General features: G+C 41.1%; 1 protein-coding gene and 1 pseudogene across 1 annotated transcript in view; both read left to right on the forward strand.

Moving 5' to 3' along the window:
- The first annotated feature begins 2,241 nt into the window (after positions 1-2,241).
- Positions 2,242-21,811, forward strand: part of EPB41L5 (erythrocyte membrane protein band 4.1 like 5) — a 166,094-nt gene continuing 146,524 nt past the window's right edge. The window contains exons 1-2 of the mRNA XM_068967362.1: positions 2,242-2,364; positions 7,947-8,133. Of these exons, the coding sequence (XP_068823463.1) occupies positions 7,954-8,133 (180 nt within the window). The 5' untranslated portion in view covers positions 2,242-2,364; positions 7,947-7,953. The remainder of the gene's footprint in view (positions 2,365-7,946; positions 8,134-21,811) is intronic.
- Positions 16,890-17,751, forward strand: LOC138076868 (kidney mitochondrial carrier protein 1 pseudogene; annotated as a pseudogene).

Here is a 21,811-nt window from a genome sequence, read left to right on the forward strand (position 1 = left end):
ATCAAATTGCCAACATCTGCTGGATCATGGGAAAAGCAAGGGAGTTCCAGAAAAGCATCTATTTCTGCTTTCTTGACTATGCCAAAGGCTTTGACTGTGTGGATCACAATAAACTGTGGAAAATTCTGAAAGAGATGGGAATACCAGACCACCTGACCTGCCTCTTGAGAAATCTGCATCCAGATCAGGAATCAACAGTTAGAACTGGACATGGAACAACAGACTGGTTCCAAATAGGAAAAGGAGTTTGTCAAGTCTGTATATTGTCACCCTGCTTATTTAACTTCTATGCAGAGTACATCATGAGAAACGCTGGACTGGAAAAAACACAAGCTGGAATCAAGGTTGCCGGGAGAAATATCAATCACCTCAGATATGCAGATGACACCACCCTTATGGCAGAAAATGAAGAGGAACTAAAAAGCCTCTTGATGAAAGTGAAAGACGAGAGTGAAAAAGTTGGTTTAAAGCTCAACATTCAGAAAACGAAGATCATTGCATCAGGTCCCATCACTTCATGGGAAATAGATGGGGAAACAGTGGAAACAGTGTCAGACTTTATTTTGGGCTCCAAAATCACTGCAGATGGTGACTTCGCCATGAAATTAAAAGACGCTTACTCCTTGGAAGAAAAGTTATGACCAACCTAGATAGCATATTCAAAAGCAGAGACATTACTTTGCCGACTAAGGTCCGTCTAGTCAAGGCTATGGTTTTTACTGTGGTCATGTATGCATGTGAGTTGGACTGTGAAGAAGGCTGAGCGCCGCAGAATTGATGCTTTTGAACTGTGGTGTTGGAGAAGACTCTTGAGAGTCCCTTGGACTGCAAGGAGATCCAACCAGTCCATTCTGAAGGAGATCAACCCTGGGATTTCTTCGGAAGGAATGATGCTAAAGCTGAAACTCCAGTACTTTGGCCACCTCATGGGAAGAGTTGACTCATTGGAAAAACTTTGATGCTGGGAGGGATTGGGGGCAGGAGGAGAAGGGGACGACCGAGGATGAGATGACTGGATGGCATCACTGACTGGATGGACGTGAATCTGAGTGAACTCCGGGAGTTGGTGATGGACAGGGAGGCCTGGCGTGCTGCGATTCATGGGGTCGCGAAGAGTCGGACACGACTGTGCGACTGAACTGAACTGAACTGAACTCTAGTACCTGGGGCTTTTGCGGTGGTGCAGTGCTCAAGAATTCGCCTGCCCATGCAGGAGACACAGGAGACCCAGACTCAATCCCTGGGTCTGGAAGACCACAGGGAGTAGGAAATGGCAACCCCTGGTGGCTCAGAGGTTAAAGCGTCTGCCTGCTGGAGACCGGGGTTCGATCCCTGGGTCGGGAAGATCCCCTGGGGAAGGAAATGGCAATCCACTCCAGTATTCTTGCCTGGAGAATCCCATGGACGGAGGAGCCTGGTGGACTGTATTCTTGCCTGGACAATCCCATGGACGGAGGAGCCTGGTGGGCTATAGTTACAGTCCACGGGGTCGCAAAGAGTCGGACACGACTGAGCGACTTCACTTTTCACTTTCCAGTATTCTTGCCTGCAAAATCACATGGACTGAGGAACCTGGCGGGATACAGTCCATGGTGTCGCAAAGAGTCCGACGCGACCGAAGCGACTTAGCACGCACGCACGCAACCCTAGTGCTTACGGAGAATCACGAATAATGCTGAATTTTACTATCCGGTGACATTCACTTTCTGTCTTTCCTGCCAGCTCTGAAGGCCTACGAGAGCTCTTTTTGCCCCGTCTATCCGTAGTATCGCCACTGTCCAGAATACACCCTGGCCCACCGCAGGCACTTCCCTGAATTCTCCGTACACAGAAAGGATGCAATGTTCCCTATTAAGCAGAAATTTCCTATTTCCCGCCGCTGCCTTACTGTTCTTGTCTCCAGAATACAGCCCGGCAAGTAAATATTTGCTGAGTGAAGTAATTTGTTGAAGGGCTGACAGCATGTCCTAGCGGTACCTGACGCCGGACTCCGTCTGCAGAGTAAGCCGCCTCTGTGACGGGACTAATGTGGGGGCGGCCGCGGGCGCGCACCCTCAGGGGACCCGGCTTTGGCAGCGCCCCTTTAAACCTGCGGTCAGCTCTTGAGCCAGGTCGGCATCGCCGCTTTAACCCGAGCATCGCCCCGCCCCGCCATTTCCGGGGCGGTGTCATTGCCCATTTAAGAGTGGCGTGCCCCGCCTCTAGGGCGGAGCTTAGGGGTTTTAAGGGAGGGGCGGTTGCGGCTGGGGTCCGCTGGGATTAGTACGGTGGGCGCGCCTCTGGCCGCCATTTCTCAGCGTTTCCCCGGAGCCGCCCCCTCGCGCGGCCCTCTCCCCTCTAGTGGCCTCGAGTGGTCGCCGCCAGGTAAGCGCGCCACCCGCTTGCCTCCTCACGCCCTCCTCGCCTGCACCGGGGCTGTGGCCTCGCCGAGGACCCTCAGGCCGCCCGGCGCTTCGAGGTCGGCAGCCGAACATGTCCCGCGAGGGGCGGGCGGGCGGCGGCCGAGGGGCCGGCGCGGAGGGAGGGAGGGAGGCCGGACGGGCGTCCACCTGCGGGCGGACGTGGCCGCTCCGGGACGTACCGATGACTGGTAGCGAGTGCGCAGGGCTGACGCGCACTGGAGGCAGACCGGCAGGTGTCCGGCGTGGGGGTAGGGGCGTGGGGGCTCCGGGACCCGCTTTCCCCTGCGCCCCGCAGCCGGGCCCAATGCATGGCTCCTGGGGTCGGCTTCAGTAGTACCAACCTTTATGGTTCTGCTGTCTGACCAGCAATAGCCGAGTCTTTTATACCTTTAGGCTACGTTTTAATATCAAGTGTGTTTTTCAGAGTTAGGGAAAAGTTTCCTTTCATTCCATTTCTGTCCTGTACCAGGTTGCTGAATCTGACACAGTGGATTGTTTGTTCATAAGCTAGTTTGCAGGTTTTCTTCTTTAGGTAAAGGTCACTTGGAAACCACATGTGTGATTAATTGTTTAATTAGTCCCTTGCAGATACTTTCTGTCTTGGGATGACTAGGATGAAGGGTGTTAATATCCTGATGGTGTTCGCTGTAGGTTGGCTTATAGCTTTGTCAGAAAGCAAGTACTGGCGACAGGGTTTTAGAAAGACCCAGGGTGTTCTTAACTTGCTGCAAGTAATATTTCCTTGGGGTGAGGGTAGCAATTGTTCATCAAAGGTTGCGTCCACCAGTCACAGGAGAGTGTATACATGTCACGACAAACTTTTGAATATTAGGTATGTATGAAAAAGTTTAAATTAACTTTTTTACCACCTAAATTGGTGGTAAATGGATGACTTCGGTTTGCAGTTTCCAACTTAAACTCTTCCTAGTTCATAGCTGAAAAGTCAGGCGTAATAGATTCAATACTATTTAAAAAAATATGTGTGTGTGTGTGTGTGTGTATATATCTACCATCCAAAAATTCCATTGTGTCATTTCAGACAAGCTCCTTATTGAGCGCCTGATAGGCATATTGCAGTGCCCGCTGGGTCACCGCGGGGAACGAGTCAGACTAGGTCTTTCCTTGCGTCTTGGTGGGGCAGATACCCAGTAAAATACAAGTTGCTATCTTGAGGGTTACAAAGAGCGCTCTAGGGGTACTAAAAGGAGACCCTGATTTAGAAAGCAGGGAATGATTTTCTGAGGAAAAGACATTCAAGCCAGAAATCTGAAGATAGCCATGTGAAGTGGGAGGCGGGGGTTAGGGTGGGGGGGGGTGGGAGGGGCGGGTATTTGAAGGGGAAGGGGCATTCCAGAAAGCTGGAGCAGCTAAGGCGGAAAAAAGGGCCCCAGTTGAAAGACGCTTGGGCTGAGTGGAAGAGTTACTAGAGCGGAGCGAGCTGAGGGGAGTGGGCGCCGGAAGGGTCGGGGCGGAGGAGGAGCTGGAGCCGAGAGCAAGGCAGTTAAAGATTGTTAACAGGAATCTGATTGGTGGTTGCTTAAATCCTCTGCTGTGGCTTGATGAAGGGTGCTGGGAGTGGGGGCGGGGTGGGGAAAAGTGAATGTAGCAAAGCTTTTAAAAACAATAAATTAAAAAAATAAACTAACATATTAATATATTATTATTATAGAAAAGTTAAATACCTCCACACGACCCTTTCTAGAGATAGCCTCATTTAAGTTTGTGTGTCCTAATGCTTTTGTGTGTGTGTATATATAAAGTGTCTGTGTCAGCTGTATTTTGTAAAAACAGCTGTGTTCTATGCCGTTGGATGAACCATTATTTAACTACTTGCGTGTTGGTAGAGGCATTTAACATTTTCTTAATTATGCCCTGAAAATTCTTGTTTCTATGGCTTGAAGCGCATATGGGACATTTCTTTTTAGGATATCCTACCAGAAATAGAATCGCTGTGTGAAAGAGTGTGTGTGAACGTCATTGTTTTTCACATATCCTTTTCAATACTGAATATCTAGAGTCTTTTAAATGACAGTATCTTATATTTTTAATTTGGATTTCCTTGGTTAACTACTGAGGTCGCACATCTTTGTAATGAGTATTTCTTTATTGCATGTCTTCTTTTAGAGCTTGTTTCTTCATATCGTGTCCATTTTTTCTCTTTGGGTTGTTTACCTTAACTATGTGCAATAGTTCTTTATTTAACTGCATGTTAATCCTTCAAAAATTTTTTTTGCAGAAAACAATTTAACAGCCCATCACCCTAATATAATGTTTGTTTTTTCCTAGTACTTCTTTTGCTTCTTTAGCACATCTGAAATTTGTTTTATTATAAGTGTTTTCATTTTTTTAATAAAAAAACTTGTTTGTGGTATTGAGTTTCATAGTTCAAAATACATAGATATTAAATAAGAAAGAAGTTGTATTTTTCCTTAGCAAGCTAACTCTACTTGTATAATAAATTTTAGTTTTAAGATGTAGGAGGAGGTGAAAGAAAACTTGTTTTATAATTCATTTACTTCCTAGGAACCACAAAGTTGTAGTGCATTTTGAGCGTTTTTTCCCTTAAAAAAGCTTTTTTATTATGGAAAAATTCAACATATACAGAAGTAGTCAGAAGAATGTTATTAGTTTCTATGTTCCCATCAGCTTCAACAGTTGATGGCCAGTAATCTGGTCAGTTTGTCTCATCTCTTCCCACTTAACTCCCTTCCTTGTATTATTTTGATGTGAGTCCTAGAAATCATATCATTTCTTCTATAAATGTTTCAGTATGTATTTTTAAAAGATTAAGATTATTCTTAAAAAACATATTTTAATGCCACTATTTTATCCAAAAGAAAGTTGGTAGTACTTCCTTGATTATCATAAACAATCCAGTCGGTGTTCAGATGTGTATGTGTATAATTTGTCTTTAGAAAGTTCAGATGACAACTGTCATGGTTTTGCAAGTTTATCTAATTACATAGGAGTATTCATACTTGTAAAATGAGGTTGTAATTCTCAATTTATAGCTACTGAATTATTTTTAAAATGTTATATAATTTAATATTTCAGCTTTTATTTTTATCATGTTTACAAATGCATTTAGTTTAAAACATCAGCTGGTTATGCAAGACTTCTTATAAGTTATATATATAATAGTAAATATGATTGACAAAATATTTTAGTTTGAGATAATTTTAGACTTATGTCAAAGTTTCAGTAGTAGAGTTCGCATGTATCTTTCACCTAGCTTCTCTCATTGATAACATCTGATAACTTAAGAAGAATCTAAAATAGTTCCACACTTTGTGTTTATCTCTGAATCTGTAGTTCCTTTGTATCGCTTTTTTAATCTGCTTGCTGTTTATTTCTTGAATATGCTGAATTAAGTTTTAAAAAACAAATTCATCTTGTATGTTTTATGATTGTATTTTTACTCAGCATCTTTTTAGCTGTGGTCTTTGATAATTTCTTTCTTATTTCTACAATGTGAGTTTTGCATGAAAGACCAAGACTTGGAGTCAGAAAATCAGAGTTTGAGCCTGTGTCTTCACTATTTACTAAATAATGGACCTGGTTAGTGGTTTAATTTCTGTGACTTTTAGTTTGCTTATCAAAATAAGACAGTATTTTTAGGGAGTTTTTCTGAGTACCAATGGAGATTGTTTACTCCTATCTCCAAAGTAAACATTTGTTGCATTTGATGATGAAATGTACTAAGTGGCTAACTATTCAAAGTAGGAATTGTATCCTTCAGGAGCTTACAGTAAAGGAGACAGGCATGTAAATGAATAATTAAAATGCGATTAGTGAGACAAAAATATTTTCGTGGTTCAGTGGAAGTGTTATGGGAATGACTAACTTCAGATGTCAGAGAATGTTGCTCAGGGGAGATACAGGTAGAGTTAAGTTAAAAGGAACAAGTAGGGATCCTCTGACATAAGGGGGTTAGAAGCCTTGGGGTGATAAGTACAGCCTTTTGTAGGCAGCTGAAATGAGACTGGCTAGCAAGGTCCAAAGGGAGCATTGTCCACAGGAAAAGAAGCCTGCGGAAGAGACTGGGCCCAGATGTTATGTGTGAGTGCTTTGTAAACTGAAACACTATCCGAAATTTTAGCTATTTCTTTAAGGTATAAACAGGTGAATGTACAAATGACAAGTATGGTGGCTTTGCCAGTTTACCTGTTTATGCTGGAGGGTGGCTCAGGTGGTAAAGAATCCACCTGCAGTGCAGGAGACCTGGGTTCGATCGCTGGGTTGGAAAGATCCTCTGGAGAAGGGAACGGCTACCCACTTCAGCATTCGGGCCTGTAGAATGTCATGGGGTCCATGGGATGGCAGAGTCAGACATGAGTGAATGACTTTCACTTAAGTCATTACTTGTAATATGTGTACAGTAATATTTATGGATACTTATGTTTTCATGTAATAGCATTTGTTTATTTTTAAATTAGCTTTTATTTTTATCAAGTTTATCTAGTGGTAAGAGTCATCTGATATGAAGTCTTCTTCCAAAAAAGAGCATTCTCCTGAATTTTTTTTCCTCCTTAAGGCAACCACTTCCATATTTTAAATAATAAGCTCATTGCTGCTGCTTGATTTTTAGTTTCGCGTAGTTTCATGAACTACCTATTGAATTCCTACCAGGCAAGAGGAGGGATTAACTCTCTGTTCACCCTTACCTGTATTAGCCACCTCCTCTTGAATTTCCTTTATACTTACGGTTAGATCAGTATTAATGTTAATATATTATGACTTAATTATTAGCTGAGTCATAAGTGCACTGTGATTATTTCCCTCTCTGCACAACTTGTTTTCTCTGTAATTAATAATTTATTTCTTGGCTTAGTTACATGTACTTATTTTTCTAAAACTCTCCTTAGTTTTGGAAGTTAAACTTTAGATTAGCAAGGTAGTTTTTATGATGTTTTCATTTTATATGTGCTGTTTTTAACCTCTTAATTATTTTGATTAACTTTAATGTTCTTAATGGAGATAAGGAAAGTAGCATTAATTTGACGTTGTAAAGAATTGTTTATATTCTGTAGCAGCTTAAAGTCTGTAAGTAATAGTAGAATATGTGATAAAAACTTTCATTTGAATTATATTTGTATTTTAGCTAAAATAGGTGATCATTTTTGTGTTAGTACTATAAATGGTGAGAGAAGGAAGGAAACTTCTTAGGAAAGTTGTTATTATCAAAGGGCACCTTAGTGTATGGCATCGTATCCTAGTGTTTGTAGAGGTATATGACTGTTGTACACATAATTTATTGACCCAAAAGACCTGATGAACTTAATAAACGTTTACCCCTCTCTTGGCAGATTAGCTCCTTACAACATAGTCCAGAAAACTTAAAATTGCTGTGAGCTCAATGCCGTGAGCTCTATTTTATGTTAAGGTCTTTAAAGTCGCCAGTTTTAATTTTTTTCCAATTTACTTGACCAGGTGTTTTTTTAAATAACATATCTCTAATGTCCAGAGAACTTTACTAAACTACGCCATTTGTCTGAGAGCAGATTGTGGGAGAACACTGACCCCTTTTTTCTCTTGGTTCCGCAGTGACAAGATGTTGAGCTTCTTCCGCAGGACGCTCGGGCGCCGCTCGATGCGCAAACAGGCCGAGAAGGACCGGCTCCGTGAGGCCCAGCGTGCAGCCACGCACATCCCTGCGGCCGGGGACGCGCGGTCTGTGATCACCTGCCGGGTGTCCCTTCTGGATGGGACCGACGTCAGCGTGGACTTGCCGGTACGGAGGGTGGGCTGACTTGTGTGTTCATCCTGAGGTCACTTGCTTCTTCTGAGCTGGTACCTTCCTGGGGGATGAGTTCAGCTGGTGCTGGTCAGGCGCCGAGGTGCACAGGTGCCTGGATCAGGTGGCCTGAGATACCTGGAGGGATAGTAAATGCTTCGCTGGAATTAGTGGCAGCTAACCGGGACTTTCAGATGTCAGCGCAGTGGCTGACTGAGTCCTCTGTGTGTGTTTGTGCGTTCTTTGGGAGGGCATTATGCAGCGTCCTTTCTGGGGAATTCTCACAGTCCTGGTTGAGCAGTGAGACTATTTGGGAAGAATAATGATACTTACAGGGATCCCGTAAGACTCATAGTTCTCTGAACTTTTTTGTAATTTTCAAGACACTTTCCTTTCCTTGCGTACAAGTACTTTCTCCACCCTTGGGTGTGCTTGTAGAAATTTTAATGGAATGAAGTGAGGAAAAGGACTTCGTTGATAATCCCTCAGCTCTGACTGCCCATCTCTTTCTTCCCAAAGTAGTTTGCAGGATGGTTTTTCCATACACTGTAATCTTTATTCCAAGATTGGATGTTGTAATTATATTCAGATTTGGGTGGGTTTTTTTTTTTTTTTTGCAGTTATGGATAATCATAACTCAATGTGAGACTGTCCAATGTATTTGAAAGGACTTCACTTATTCCTAGCAGGTCTTTTTCTGAGGGAGGAGAGGTAGCTGTATGGTTTGGGGGGAAGTAGAGTTTCTTTCTGAGCTGTTTGCTAATACCAAATCTCTTTCTCATGCCTTTGTCCTGTATAAAAAGGTTTACATAACTAAGCTGTAAAATGTGTGATTTGAGGTGTCATTAAATGTTCTAGTATCTTCCCTCCCCATAGATTCTTTTTAGTACACACTCCTTCACCCAGAATGCAATTTTTAAAAAACGCTTTGTGCGAGGTGATGGCTTGGGTGCTGCTATAATATATAGTCCAATAAGTTCTGGAAGACCTTCAACTCACAGAGTGAGAGGTTAAGGAATTGGATGACTTGTTTTAATGAATATTCTGATTAATTGAATAATTTAGAATGTACTAGTATATTTTTTACGTTTTAAAAATAATGGCATGTGATGAAATTGTACTTAAGACACAGGATATCTTGAAATGTTTTGAAGTCATGTTATGAGTATTTATTATATTTATCCATGGCTCAGTCACTCAGTCATGTCCTTACTTCGCAGCCTCATGAACTGTAGCCCACCAGGCTTCTCTTGTCTGGAGTTTTCCAGGCAAGAATACTGGAGTGGGTTGCCATTTCCTACTCCAGGGGATCTTCCCGACCCAGAGATTGAACCCACGTCTTTTATGTCCCCTGCATTGGCAGGATTGTCCAGTATTCCAATATGTGATACTTTGTGAGGATAGTTTGCATGTTCATTTCTTATTTGACAAGTATCCTAAGAATTCTGTGTACTAGTTCGTTAAAATATTCTTAGGTATGTGGCATAAAACTTGAGATTGCTATATAAGAGAGTGGAAAGAAGACTCTTATTACCTAATATTTGAAGTATGAAGTCTCAAGTTTGCTGATGGAGGAAAAGATACTAGGAAAGTAGAATTTGGAAAGGAGTTTTTTAAAAAGCCAATATATTGTGGAGGAGAAAACAGCACTAGGTTTTAAAGTAGTGGAATAAACGGCTAGTGACTGGTATGGAATGGTTTCCTTTGCTTGGTGTGCTCAGTAAGGGCCTGTGATGCTTGATTAAGGCCCAGAATGTTAGCCAGCCTCTCTTAATGCAGACAATTGTAGTGAAAGAGCCAAGAGTTTTAGATTTGACTCTTTGTGGAAGTAGAATACTTGCCTTTTCAGCTCTGCAGTGCAGGTGAAACCCTAGAGTTAGTAAACTCTAGGTGCTTGTGTGGATATAAAGTGGGTATATTCCCCCTCCTCCTTGCCCCAGCTAAACGCCTTACTGCAGAAAAAGGCTAGAGGAATAGTGATTTCTGGGAAGAAGTCTTCATCTTTTTCTAATTTAGCTTTTCAACCGTTGGAGTTAATTTTGGAAATTGAATGAAGCACATGCTTATTTCCCACTGGGGTTAGCATCAGTATTGATCGTGATCTATCAACACGGAACTCAGATGATTGCCCAGGCAATCTATAAGGGGTTATCTGTAATTAAATACAGAAATCTAGGTCTATTCAATTTTCAATTCAATTCAGTTGCTCAGTTGTGTCCAACTCTTTGCGACCCCATGAACCGCAGCATGCCAGGCCTCCCTGTCCATCACCAACTCCTAGAGTCCACCCAAACCCATGTCCATTGAGTCAGTGATCTATACACTTCAAATTAATATATACTGGTAGTAATGGTCATTTTCTTTGTTAAGTTCTCTTTTCCTCTCAAAATTGGAGGAGGGATTTAAATATCTTCTACTTTTTTTTTTTTTTTTGAAGCTACTAATACCTTTTAGTAAATGATGAAGGCATCAGGGAGAAATTCCTAATTATCCCTGACATTTAAACTTTCTCTTTGAAAATGCCACAGTATATCCTTTGATTTATGAGTTTGGAATTGGTTAGTAAACTCTGCTTTTCCTGAGTTTTAAATTAATAGGAAATATTTGATTAACCATTACATAATAATTTTTATATATCTACTGGTACAGATGCTGAAGTCTTCAAATTATATAGACCTTTATGTCTCAAAATAAATGAAAAACACCCCGTGTTCACTGATTGTAAGACTTAACATTATTAAGATGGTAGTACCCCCAAAACTTTACAGATTCAGTATAATCCCCAATGGTATATCAGCTGATTTATTTGCGGAGATAGACAAGCTGATTTTAAAATTCATGTGCAATTGCACGGGACCAGACTAGCCAAAACAATATTGAAAGAGAACAAAGTAGTAGGACTTATATGTCTCAATTTCAAGGTTTACTATAAAGCAGTAGTAATCTAGATGGTGTGCTTTGCTGGTACAAGGACCAATGGAACACAATAGAAAACCCAGATATAAACCCACACATCTATGGTCAGTTGAATTTTGATAGGCTACCGGAGCCATTCAATGGAGAGAAGAAGAAAAGTCTTTTCGACAGCCATTTGTATGTGAGCAAGACGCACAGAAGAATGAAGATGGACCCTTAACTCCTACATATACAAAAATTAACTCAAAATGGATCAAAGTCCTAAACATAACACTATAAAAGTCTTAGGGGGAAATATAGGACTAAATCTCCATGACCGTGGATTTCATACTAGTTTCTTGGATAATGACACCAAAAACATGAACAATAAAAGAGTAAATAAATTGAACTTTATCAGAATTATAACCTTGTGCCTTAAAGGACACCATCAAGAGAGTGAAAAGACTGTCACATAATGAGAGGAAGTATTTGAAAATTATATATCTAATAAGTAGCTGGAATATGTGGAGAATTGTTAGAACCCAATAATAAAAAGACAACCCAGTTTAAAAATGGCCAAAGGATCTGAGTAGAGCTTCCTCCAAATAGGATATATGCAAATGAACAACAAGCACATGAAATGCTTGACAACATTAGTTGTCAGAGAAATGCAAATAAAGACCATACTATTTCATACCAACTAGGAATGCTAGAATAAAAATGTCAGATAATACTAAGTGTTGGTGAGGAAATGGAGAAACCTGAACTCTCTTATATGTTTCAACAAGAATGTTAAAGTGGTCAAGCTGCTCTGAAAAACAATCTGGCAGTTCCTCAAGTGATTAAACGTAGTTACCATGTGATTCAGCAATTTCATTTCTAGGCATATGCCCAAGAGACTTGAAAACATGTTTACACAAAAACTTGTACACAGATATCCATAGCAGTATTATTCTGGATAACCAAAAGGTAGAAACAACCCAGCTACCTTTCAGCAGACCAGTGGACTAACAAAATATGTTACATCTGTAAATAGAATACTGCTGGACCACAAAGGAAATAGGACTGATAGCTTCTACATGGTACGTGCTACATAGGTGAACTTTGAAAGCACTATGCTGGGTGAAAGAAGCCAGTGACAAAAGATCACACACTATGTGATTCCATTCATGTGAAAGTCCAAGAGAGAAATCCAAAAGGGGGAAAAATTACATTAGAGGTTTCCTAGGGTAGAGGGTTGGAGAAGGCAATGGCACCCCACTCCAGTACTCTTGCCTGGAAAATCCCATGGATGGAGGAGCCTGGTGGGCTGCAGTCCATGGGGTCGCTAAGAGTCGGACACGACTGAGCGACCTCACTTTCACTTTTCACTTTCATGCATTGGAGAAGGAAATGGCAACCCACTCCAGTGTTCTTGCCTGGAGAATCCCAGGGACAGGGGAGCCTGGTGGCTGCTATCTGTGGGGTCTCACAGAGTCGGACATGACTGAAGCAACTTAGCAACAGGGTAGAGGGTTAGAGAATGGTGAAAAGGGTAGTTAGGGCCATAGCTAAAGGTTATGAGGTTTCTTTTGAGGTCATGAAGATTTTCTGAAATTAGTTTGGCTATGTCTTTGAATTGTTTACTTAAAAAAATACTTGTTGGGCTATGCCAGGTCTTAATACAGCATATGAGGTCTAGTTCCCTGACCAGGTATTGAACCTAGGCCTCCTGCATTGGGAGCACAGTCTTAGCCACTGGACCACCAGGGAAGTCCTGAATTGTATAGTTTTAATGGGTAAATGATGTTGTTCAATTGCTAAGTCATGTCTGACTTTTTGTGACCCCATGGATTGCAGCATTCCAGGCTTCCCTGTCCTTCACTATCTCCCAGAGTTTGCTCAAACTCATTCCATTGAGTCAGTGATGCCATCCACACATCTCATCCTCTGTTGCCCACTTCTCCGCCTTCCCTCAATCTTTACCAGCATCAGGATCTTTTCCAGTGAGTTGGCTCTTCACATTAGGTGGCCAAAGTATTGAAACTTCAGCTTCAGCGTCAGTCCTTCCAATGAATATATTCAAGGTTGATTTCCTTTAGGGTTAATTGGTTTGATCACCTTGCTGTCCAAGGGACTCTGAAGAATCTTCTCCAGCACCATAGTTTGAAAGCATCAATTCTGTAGCATGCAGCCTTTTTTATGGTCCAGCTCTTACATCCGCATATGCCTCCTTAGAAAAACCCATAGCTTTGACTATACGGACCTTTGTCAGCAAAGTAATGTCTCTGCTTTTTAATACACTATCTAGGTTTATCATATCTTGTCTTCTAAGGAGCAAGAGTCTTTGAATTTCATGGCTGTGATCACCATCCTCAGTGATTTTGGAGCCCAAGAAAATAAGTCTCACTGCTTCCACTTCTTCCTCTCCTGTTTGCCATGAAGTGATGGAACCAAACGCCATGATCTTAGTTTTTTGGATGTTGAGTTTTAAGCCAGGTTTTTCACTCTTCTTCTTTCACAATCATCAAGAGGCTCTTTACTTCCTGTTCAATTTATGACATTAGGATGGTATCATCTGCATATCTGAGGTGGTTGATATTTCTCCCAACAATCTTGATTCCAGTTTGTGATTCATCCACCACAGCATTTTGCATGATGCACTCTGCATGTAAGTTAAATAAGCGAGTTGCCAATATACAGCCTTGTCATAAATGATCTGGTATGTGATTTATATCTCAAAGCTGTTTAAGAAAAAGAACACATAGATTTTTTTTGTATACTTATGTTTTATTCCACTTAAGGTTTTTCAGTAGTTAAGGAACATGATAAAGATGATACATAGCTTTGATTTAGAAGTGATATGGTTGATTTATTACAGGAGAGAGAAACAAGAGACTGTACAGTAACATAAAGTGAAATTGAAAAGTGTTAGTCACTCAGTCATGTCTGACTCTCTGCAACCCCATAGCCTACAGCCTGCCTTACTCCTCTGTCCATGGAATTCTCCAGGCAAGAGTACTGGAGTGGATGGCCATTCCCTTCTCCAGGGCATCTTCCAGACCCAGGGATTGAACCCAGGTCTCCTACATTGCAGGCAGATTCTTTACTGTCTGAGCCAGCAGGGAAGCCCCTGTACAGTAATAAAGACATAAGATAATGGGGCTGCAGACTAATTGTGGCTGTGAGTTTGCAGTAGAAGAAATATGTTGTATGTGTATATGGGAGGAGGAGAATGAAGATTAGAAATGAGCAAAATATAATTCAAACTCTGGTGTAGAGGATAATGTTGATTGTGTGGAAGATCATGAAAGGGTAGTTGGGCTGTCCTGGAAATAAGGGGTGAAGTGGGGAAAAGAGCTTCAGTGGGATGTATTTAGAAGCCATATTTTAGAAGGCTTAAAGGAATTATTGGGGACTGTCTTTTATTTTTTGGATGTTTTATAGTCCTTTGTACCTAGTGGGTGCTTAATAAATAAATATTGTTTAGTTGTGTGAGGAAATGCATGAAGGGAAAATGAAGGGTTGGAGAATGGGGAAAAACGAGATTTGGCAATAAAAGGAAGACAGGAAAACAACATAGTAAAAGGAAGACAGAACACAGCAGGTAGAGAACGGCTGCATGGGGAGATCTGAGTTTGTTTATATGGATTTATATACACAGGTGGAAATGATAGGAGGAGTGCTCTAGGAGTCTAATGGAAGATGCTATCTTGATGTTTTTAGTCTTCATCAGAAAGAGGATGTGAAGTGAGCACTGGGTCTGAATGAGGTGATGACCTAGATTAATGTGTTAGGCGAGAAAAGGATATAAGCAGTGAGCATTGGTCTAGATTTAACTGAAAAATTGTAGTTTGCCAGAGCTGTGTGGATCTTTGTTTTCACTCTTTGTTTTCTGCTTGGTTCATATTCAGTAGCTGCAAGGTGAGAGAGTATATGAAAATGAACAGGATGTTGACCCTGGGATCAAGTATTTCACATCCATATTCTACACACTCTGGACACTAGTGGACCTTCTTCTGTTTGCCCAGGCATAGTAGACCACTTTGCAACCCTGTGCCTTTGCACAGGTTTATACTAACTAGAATTACAGAGTAGCACAGGAAGGAGAATTTAGTGTCTGGCTTTTTGGACAGTAACACAGATGTACTGATTCTTGAAATCAGAGTTCATTGGAGACCTAAAGTACATTCTAAGCAGAAAGAACTGCATTTTGCTAAGGCTCAGGTAAGACTTACTGGGGGAAATTATAAACAGGTAAAAATGCTAAAGTGATAGGAGAGAAGGCTGTAAGAGTAAGCAAGAAACAGTTGTTGTTGTTTTCTAGTTGCTAAATCTTATCCAACTCTTTTGGACCCCATGGACTGTAGCCTGCCAGGCTCCTCTGTCCCTGGGATTTCCTTCTCCAGGGGGATCTTCATGATCCAGGGATCAAACGTGTGTCTCCTGCATTAACACGCAGAGTCTTTACCACTGAGCCACCCGGGTAGCTCAGGGAACAGTTAGGAAAAACTATTTTATGTCCTAGAATTTGCATCTTAATCTGTAGAGAAAGAGGAATAATTAAAGGGTTTTAAAGATGAGAGTGATGTTCTGTTTTGCCGTTTTAGAATTACGTTGGCAGTTTCTACCTCTTGATCTTCTGACTCTTGCCTGTCTTCAGTGTCTCTGTTCTCAGCCCCACCATAGACTGTCAAGATTCCGTATCTGTCTTCATTTTGTTTCTGCCTAAGGTGACAGAGTTGTGTTAACCCTTTAGTACTTTTAGGCAGATTTAACTCACCTGCATTTCCTTGGCATTTTGTTTATACTGCAAGGATAGCACACATATTTATTGTGTTTAAACTAGTTGTGAATGATTTTTATTCTTACTAAGAACCTTGAGGATGAGAAATACAAGCATATTCAGCCATACATCTCTAGCGGCTAGTACATAATAGATGTCTGTTCAGTAATTGTTAAATGGAATTGAATGATATACTATGTCAAAAATATTATTTTCTGTAAACTAGTAAGTGCATAATGAAGTAAAAAACCTTAAAGTAAGGAATGAGAAAGAAACAAAACACTAATTCAAAAAGATATATGCACTGCAGTGTTCATAGCAGCAATATTTACAGTAATAGGCAGGACATGGATGCAACCTAAATGTCCATTGAGAGAGGAATGTATATATATACAATGGAGTATTACTCAGCCATAAGAAGGATGAGATTTTGCCATTTGCAACAATGCAAATAGACGGAGTATATTATGCTAAGTAAGTCGTATAGAGAAAATCAACTACTGTATGATATCACTTATATGTGGAATCTAAAAAATAAAGCAAACTAGTGAATACAACAGAAAAGAAGCAGACTCACAGATGTGCAGAACAAACGGGTGGTTACCAGTGGGGAGAGGAAAGATGGGCGGGGCAGGCCTGGGGAGGGAACTGTGAGGTACACGTTACTCTGTATGAAATGAATCAGGATGTATTGTATAGCACAGGGCATACAGTCAGTAGTTTACGATAAGTGTGAATATAACCTTTAAAGATTGTGAATCACTATATTGTACTTTTGTAATTTATATAATATTGTACATCAACTATACTTCAATAAAAAAATTTTTTTAAGACACTATGTTAAAAAGAGACATAATGGGATAGATCCAATTGTTTTAGGAACTCCAGGGTTGATAGTAACAGAATGATAGTTTTAAAAATTATGATTGAGTCAGGTGTTCACCTACTCAGGATATTATCAAGATCACATTTTCTGTCCAACTGCTGCTAAGCCTGGGCAGGAGAAGGTGCAGGGCTGCCTCTGCCTAGAAAAATCCTGTTGGAGGCTATGCTTCTGTGAACCAAAGGAGAAGGGACAGCGGTGAGCTTGTTGGCCCTGAACTGGAAGCCCTTCGTATACAGAGGCCTGACCACCTAGCTGAGTTCAGTAAGTTTCCAGTTGATTTAACCAAGACACGGCTCCAGATTCAAGACCAGAAAAATGATGCAAACTTTAAAGAAATCAAGTATTGAGCAATGTTGAATGCGTTAGTGAGGATAGGCAGAGAGGAAGGCCTGAAAGCACTGTATTTGAGGTGTACCCTTCAATGTTACACCAGGCTTCCTGTGGCGCCATCAAGATAGGCACCTACCAGAGCTTGAAGTGGCTATTTGTCAAGTGCCCAGAAGATGAAACCCTTCTTATAAATGTGGTCTGTGGAATTCTCTCTGGAGTCATATCCTCAACCATTTCCATTCCAGCTAATGTATTGAAAATTCAGATGGCAGCACAAAACAACACTCTTCAAGGAGAACAATAGGCAACTTCATTAACATTTACTAGCAAGAGGGAACAAGAGGACTGTGGAAAGGTGTGTCCCTTATTGCTCAGAGGGCCACCAATGTTGGCTGCATGGAGCTGTGGGTTTACAACCTCACTGAGAAGCACCTGATTTTCTCCCACCTGATGGGAGATATTGTGTAACCCATTTCCTCTCAAGCTTTAGCTCTGGATTGGCAGGGGCCCTGGCCTCAAACCCTGTCAATGTGGTGAGAACATGTACAATGAATTGGAGTCCTTCACGATGGCAGACGCCCTGGTTTCACAGGTACCCTGCATTGCTTGTTATAGACATGGAAGAATGAAGGGGTTTTTTGCTCTGTGTAAAGGGTTTTGGTCAAGTTGGTTGAGACTTGGTCCTTGGAATATTATTTTCTTTGTGACGTACAAGCAGTTGAAGGAATTGAATTTGTGACAAGACTGCATGAGACATCCTTCTGAAAATGCTTACTTCCGAAATATCAAAGCTTCCAGTCTTTCCCACTGCTTTACCCGTCACAGATACTTAGGTGTGAGCAACAGGTTAGGACTGTGTTAGTGCTTTACCCGCCACAGATGCTTAGGTGTGAGCAACAGGTGAGGACTGTGTTAGTGTGAATTGCTGTGTCTTGGCCTTGGGTGCTCTGTACCAGACATTTAATGGCATTAACTGTAACATCCAGACACTAGTTCTTACCATCCAAGTACCCTTCCACATCAAATATAACATGAAATGCACATTTCTTGCTAAAGAAAACTTGCATGAAGGTCAGGAACTGTGGATCGTTTCCTTTGGAGGGAGTAACTCTTGATGCATCTCAGATTGTAGCCGAGACTCCCAGATGTTCTAAAACAGCTCATCCGAACCATGGAGTAGAGCCTCTGAGAAAGTGTCATTGTTCTGAAATTCCGGGGGCCTTTGGCTTTGTGTCTGCTGAAGTTCACACATAGAGACCTGGTATACCTCAGGTATGAACAATGTAGGATATAGATCCCTGGAACATTGCAGTGCTTTGCAATTTCTTATTTTGGCAGGGTCTTTCACTTATGGTAAGTGATTTTTAAACCTTTACCCCTTGAGGTTTGTGAGGAATTGTTGCAAAGTATTGATTTCTAAACTCAGGATGGTATAATATGTTAGCTTGGAAGGTGGCAAAGTCTGTGTTGGTGGGAGATGTTTTTAAGCAAGTTGGGTCCTTAGGTAATGTTCCTAATTTTAGATTTTAACAAGTTTCTGTTTCCCAGTCTGTAAGATGAGGATGATAACCTCTACTGATACTGAGAATCAAATGAAGAAAATAGTAGTTGCTACTACTTGACTTGTAGGATAAGTGTGTTTACATCATGCTTTCATAAAGCCATAATCCAAAAATAAATGGTCTGGTGTATTGAAGAGAATTATTTTATCATGAGCTTCTTCTGAAGGCGGTTCTTTGATAAAAGCCATGTGAAAGAAAGTGGTTAAGGTTTTATTATGTTTTCCTTAGCAAAAGGTTGCGAGTGAATCAAAGAGTTGATTTTTCCAGATTTCCCAGGTTTCACTTTAGTTCTGGTCCTGTTTATTAAAGTATTTCTTGTCTTGAACTTCCTAATCGGTTTGGATGGAAAATGATTGCTTGAAATTTGAAAAGCAATTTTTCGTGTACCTACAGTTTGAGAAGAGGTATGTAGTATCTTCCTTCTTCTTTTCCTGAAAACAGGATATCATTCTTATTTGCCGTGTTCATCTTGCTCTTTTCAAAATAGTGACTTTGAGCGCCCCACGACCTTTACACTTCAAGAAGACATCCCCAGGAAAGTAAATATTTAATATTTACTTGGGTACCTTCGGTGCTACCCTTTGAGAGTAACTTAAATACATACTCACTGGGGCTCTAGGACAGACACTTCTGCAGTAAATGCAGGTTCCCAGTCGGTCCAGTCCCTGGGCTGCTTCCTCCCTTGAAGTGACATGGAAGCCACACAGGTTTTTCTTGGAGATTGGACAATTTTCCTCCCAATCACCTTCACCTTGTCTTCTTTGTTAATGCTGACTCTGAAAACAAGAGTTTTGTGAAGCAGAATTTTAGTTCCAGTAGTAAGATTCAAGGCACGAACGGAGGTTGGAGGAGCAAGTGGGTGTTGATTGCTTCAAGACTCAGGTGGAAGTCCAGTTCTGTCTGCTGCTGCTAAGTCACTTCAGTCATGTCCGACTCTGTGCGACCCCATAGACGGCAGCCCACCAGGCTCCCCCGTCCCTGAGATTCTCCAGGCAAGAACACTGGAGTGGGTTGCCATTTCCTTCTCCAATGCATGAAAGTGAAAAGTGAAAGGAAAGTTGATCAGTCGTGTCTGACTCTTCGTGACCCCATGGCCTGCAGCCTACTAGGCGGCTCCTGCAGCCTACCAGCCTCCTCCGTCCATGGGATTTTCCAGGCAAGAGTACTGGAGTGGGATGCCATTGCCTTTTCCGCCAGTTCTCCCTGACCAGCTCCAAATGTGATGCTGAAGAGCTGAGCCCTTTCAGGCCTCATCCCTTGTAATGAATCATATCTTTACAGAGGAATTTTTTTTTTCTTCTTAACAGAACAGTTCCACTGAGGTGTAAGGGTTTCTATAGAAAGGCTTTCACTTTTGCATTCCTTGAGCTTAAAGGATGACTATTTTATGAGATTTTTTTATGAGCCACTCTTTTTTCTTTTAATGTAGAAGACATTTTAAATGTACACATAACCCCTAGGACAGTAGAAGCAAGTTAATTTTGAAGACCATGTAAAGATGGAATACCATGCAATATTCATTATATCAGTTTGTTCAAATATGTACATGTTCGTGTGTGTGTGTGTGTGTTTGCTCAGTTAGTTCTGATTCTTTGCGACCCCAGGGATTGTAGCCCACCAGGTTTCTCTGTCCCTGTTCACACCAGAATGAAAAGAAAGCCAAGCCTCACTGTAAAAGCAGGTTTTTAAAATAAAAATATAGTATTTCTTTATTAACAGATTTATTAACTACCTTATGGAACAGTCTTGTTTTGATTTTTTTTCTTTTGCTGCTTTCTGAAAAAGTAATACAGTTGTTGAAGTTTCTAAGCCAAAAAAGAACTTGAAGAACTGGGAGGCTCGGGCCCCTTATTTCCAGGGCTGTGACTACAGGTCCCCACCTACCCCCATTCCCTTTGGTAAATGTGGCAAAGGAATTTTCACCTTTTATAATCAAAATGAAGAAAGTGGATTTTTTTGTTTGCTTGTGGATTTGTTTAATCATTGATGCTAAGTATTGCCTGACTGAGATATAAAAAAGTTTCTGTTCTCTGTATTTGTTCATGTGTTGGAAATAGTGTATGTTATATAAAGACTATAAAACTTCATAAGCCTTTATATTTTGAGATCTTCATTTAAACATAATTGGAATATGTGGCATAAACCTTGTATCATTATTTAATAAACTGGAATAATATTTAAAAGAAGACCACATTTCTAACTCATCAGTGATAGATTATTTTCCTGGGTTAGAATCAGAACTAGAACTTCTAGAACTAATACCCAAAAAAGATGTCCTTTTCTTTATAGGGGACTGGAATGCAAAAGTAGGAAGTCAAGAGATACCTAGAGTAACAGGCAAATTTGGCCTTGGAATACAAAACGATACAGAGCAAAGGCTAACAGAGTTTTGCCAAGAGAACGCTTCTTGATGAAAAATTTGTCTTAAAACTCAACATTCAGAAAACTAAGATCATGGCATCTGGTCCCATCGCTTCATGGCAAATAGATGGGGAAACAATGGAAACAGTGACAAACTTTATTTTTGGGGGCTCCAAAATCATTGCAGATGGTGACTGCAGCCATGAAATTAAAAGACACATGCTCCTTGGAAGAAAAACTGTGACCAACCTAGACAGCATATTAAAAAGCAGAGCCTTTACTTTGCCAGCAAAGGTCTGTTTAGTCAAACCTATGGTTTTTCCAGTATTTGTGTATGGATGTGAGAGTTGGACTATAAAGAAAGCTGAGTGTCGAAGAATTGATGCTTTTGAACTGTGGTGTTGGAAAAGACTCTTGAGAGTCCCTTGGACTGCAGGGAGATCCAGCCGGTCTATCCTAAAGGAAATCAGTCCGGAATATTCATTGGAAGGACTGATGCTGAAGCTGACAGTCCAGTCCATTGGCCACCTGATGCAAAGAGCTGACTCATTTGAAAAGACCCTGATCCTGAGAAAGATTGAAAGTGGGAGGAGAAGGGGATGACGTAGGATGAGATGATTGGATGGCATCACCAACTCGATGGACATGAGTTTGAGTATGCTTCGGGCGTTGGTGAGGGATAGGGAAGTCTGGTGTGCTGCAGTCATGAGGTTGCAAAGAGTTGGGACACAACTGAGTGACTGAACTGAACTGAAAATCAGAAATCTGAGATCAGCATACTGCAGTTAGCTTATTTACTTCTTGTCTGAGACTTAACTTTCATAAAACAGTATGGTTCTTTTTGTAAAAAGTTACTTATTTGGCTGCCTTGGGTCT

This window comes from Capricornis sumatraensis, chromosome 3 (assembly GCF_032405125.1).
Source record: "Capricornis sumatraensis isolate serow.1 chromosome 3, serow.2, whole genome shotgun sequence".
Taxonomy (NCBI): Eukaryota; Metazoa; Chordata; class Mammalia; order Artiodactyla; family Bovidae; genus Capricornis; species Capricornis sumatraensis.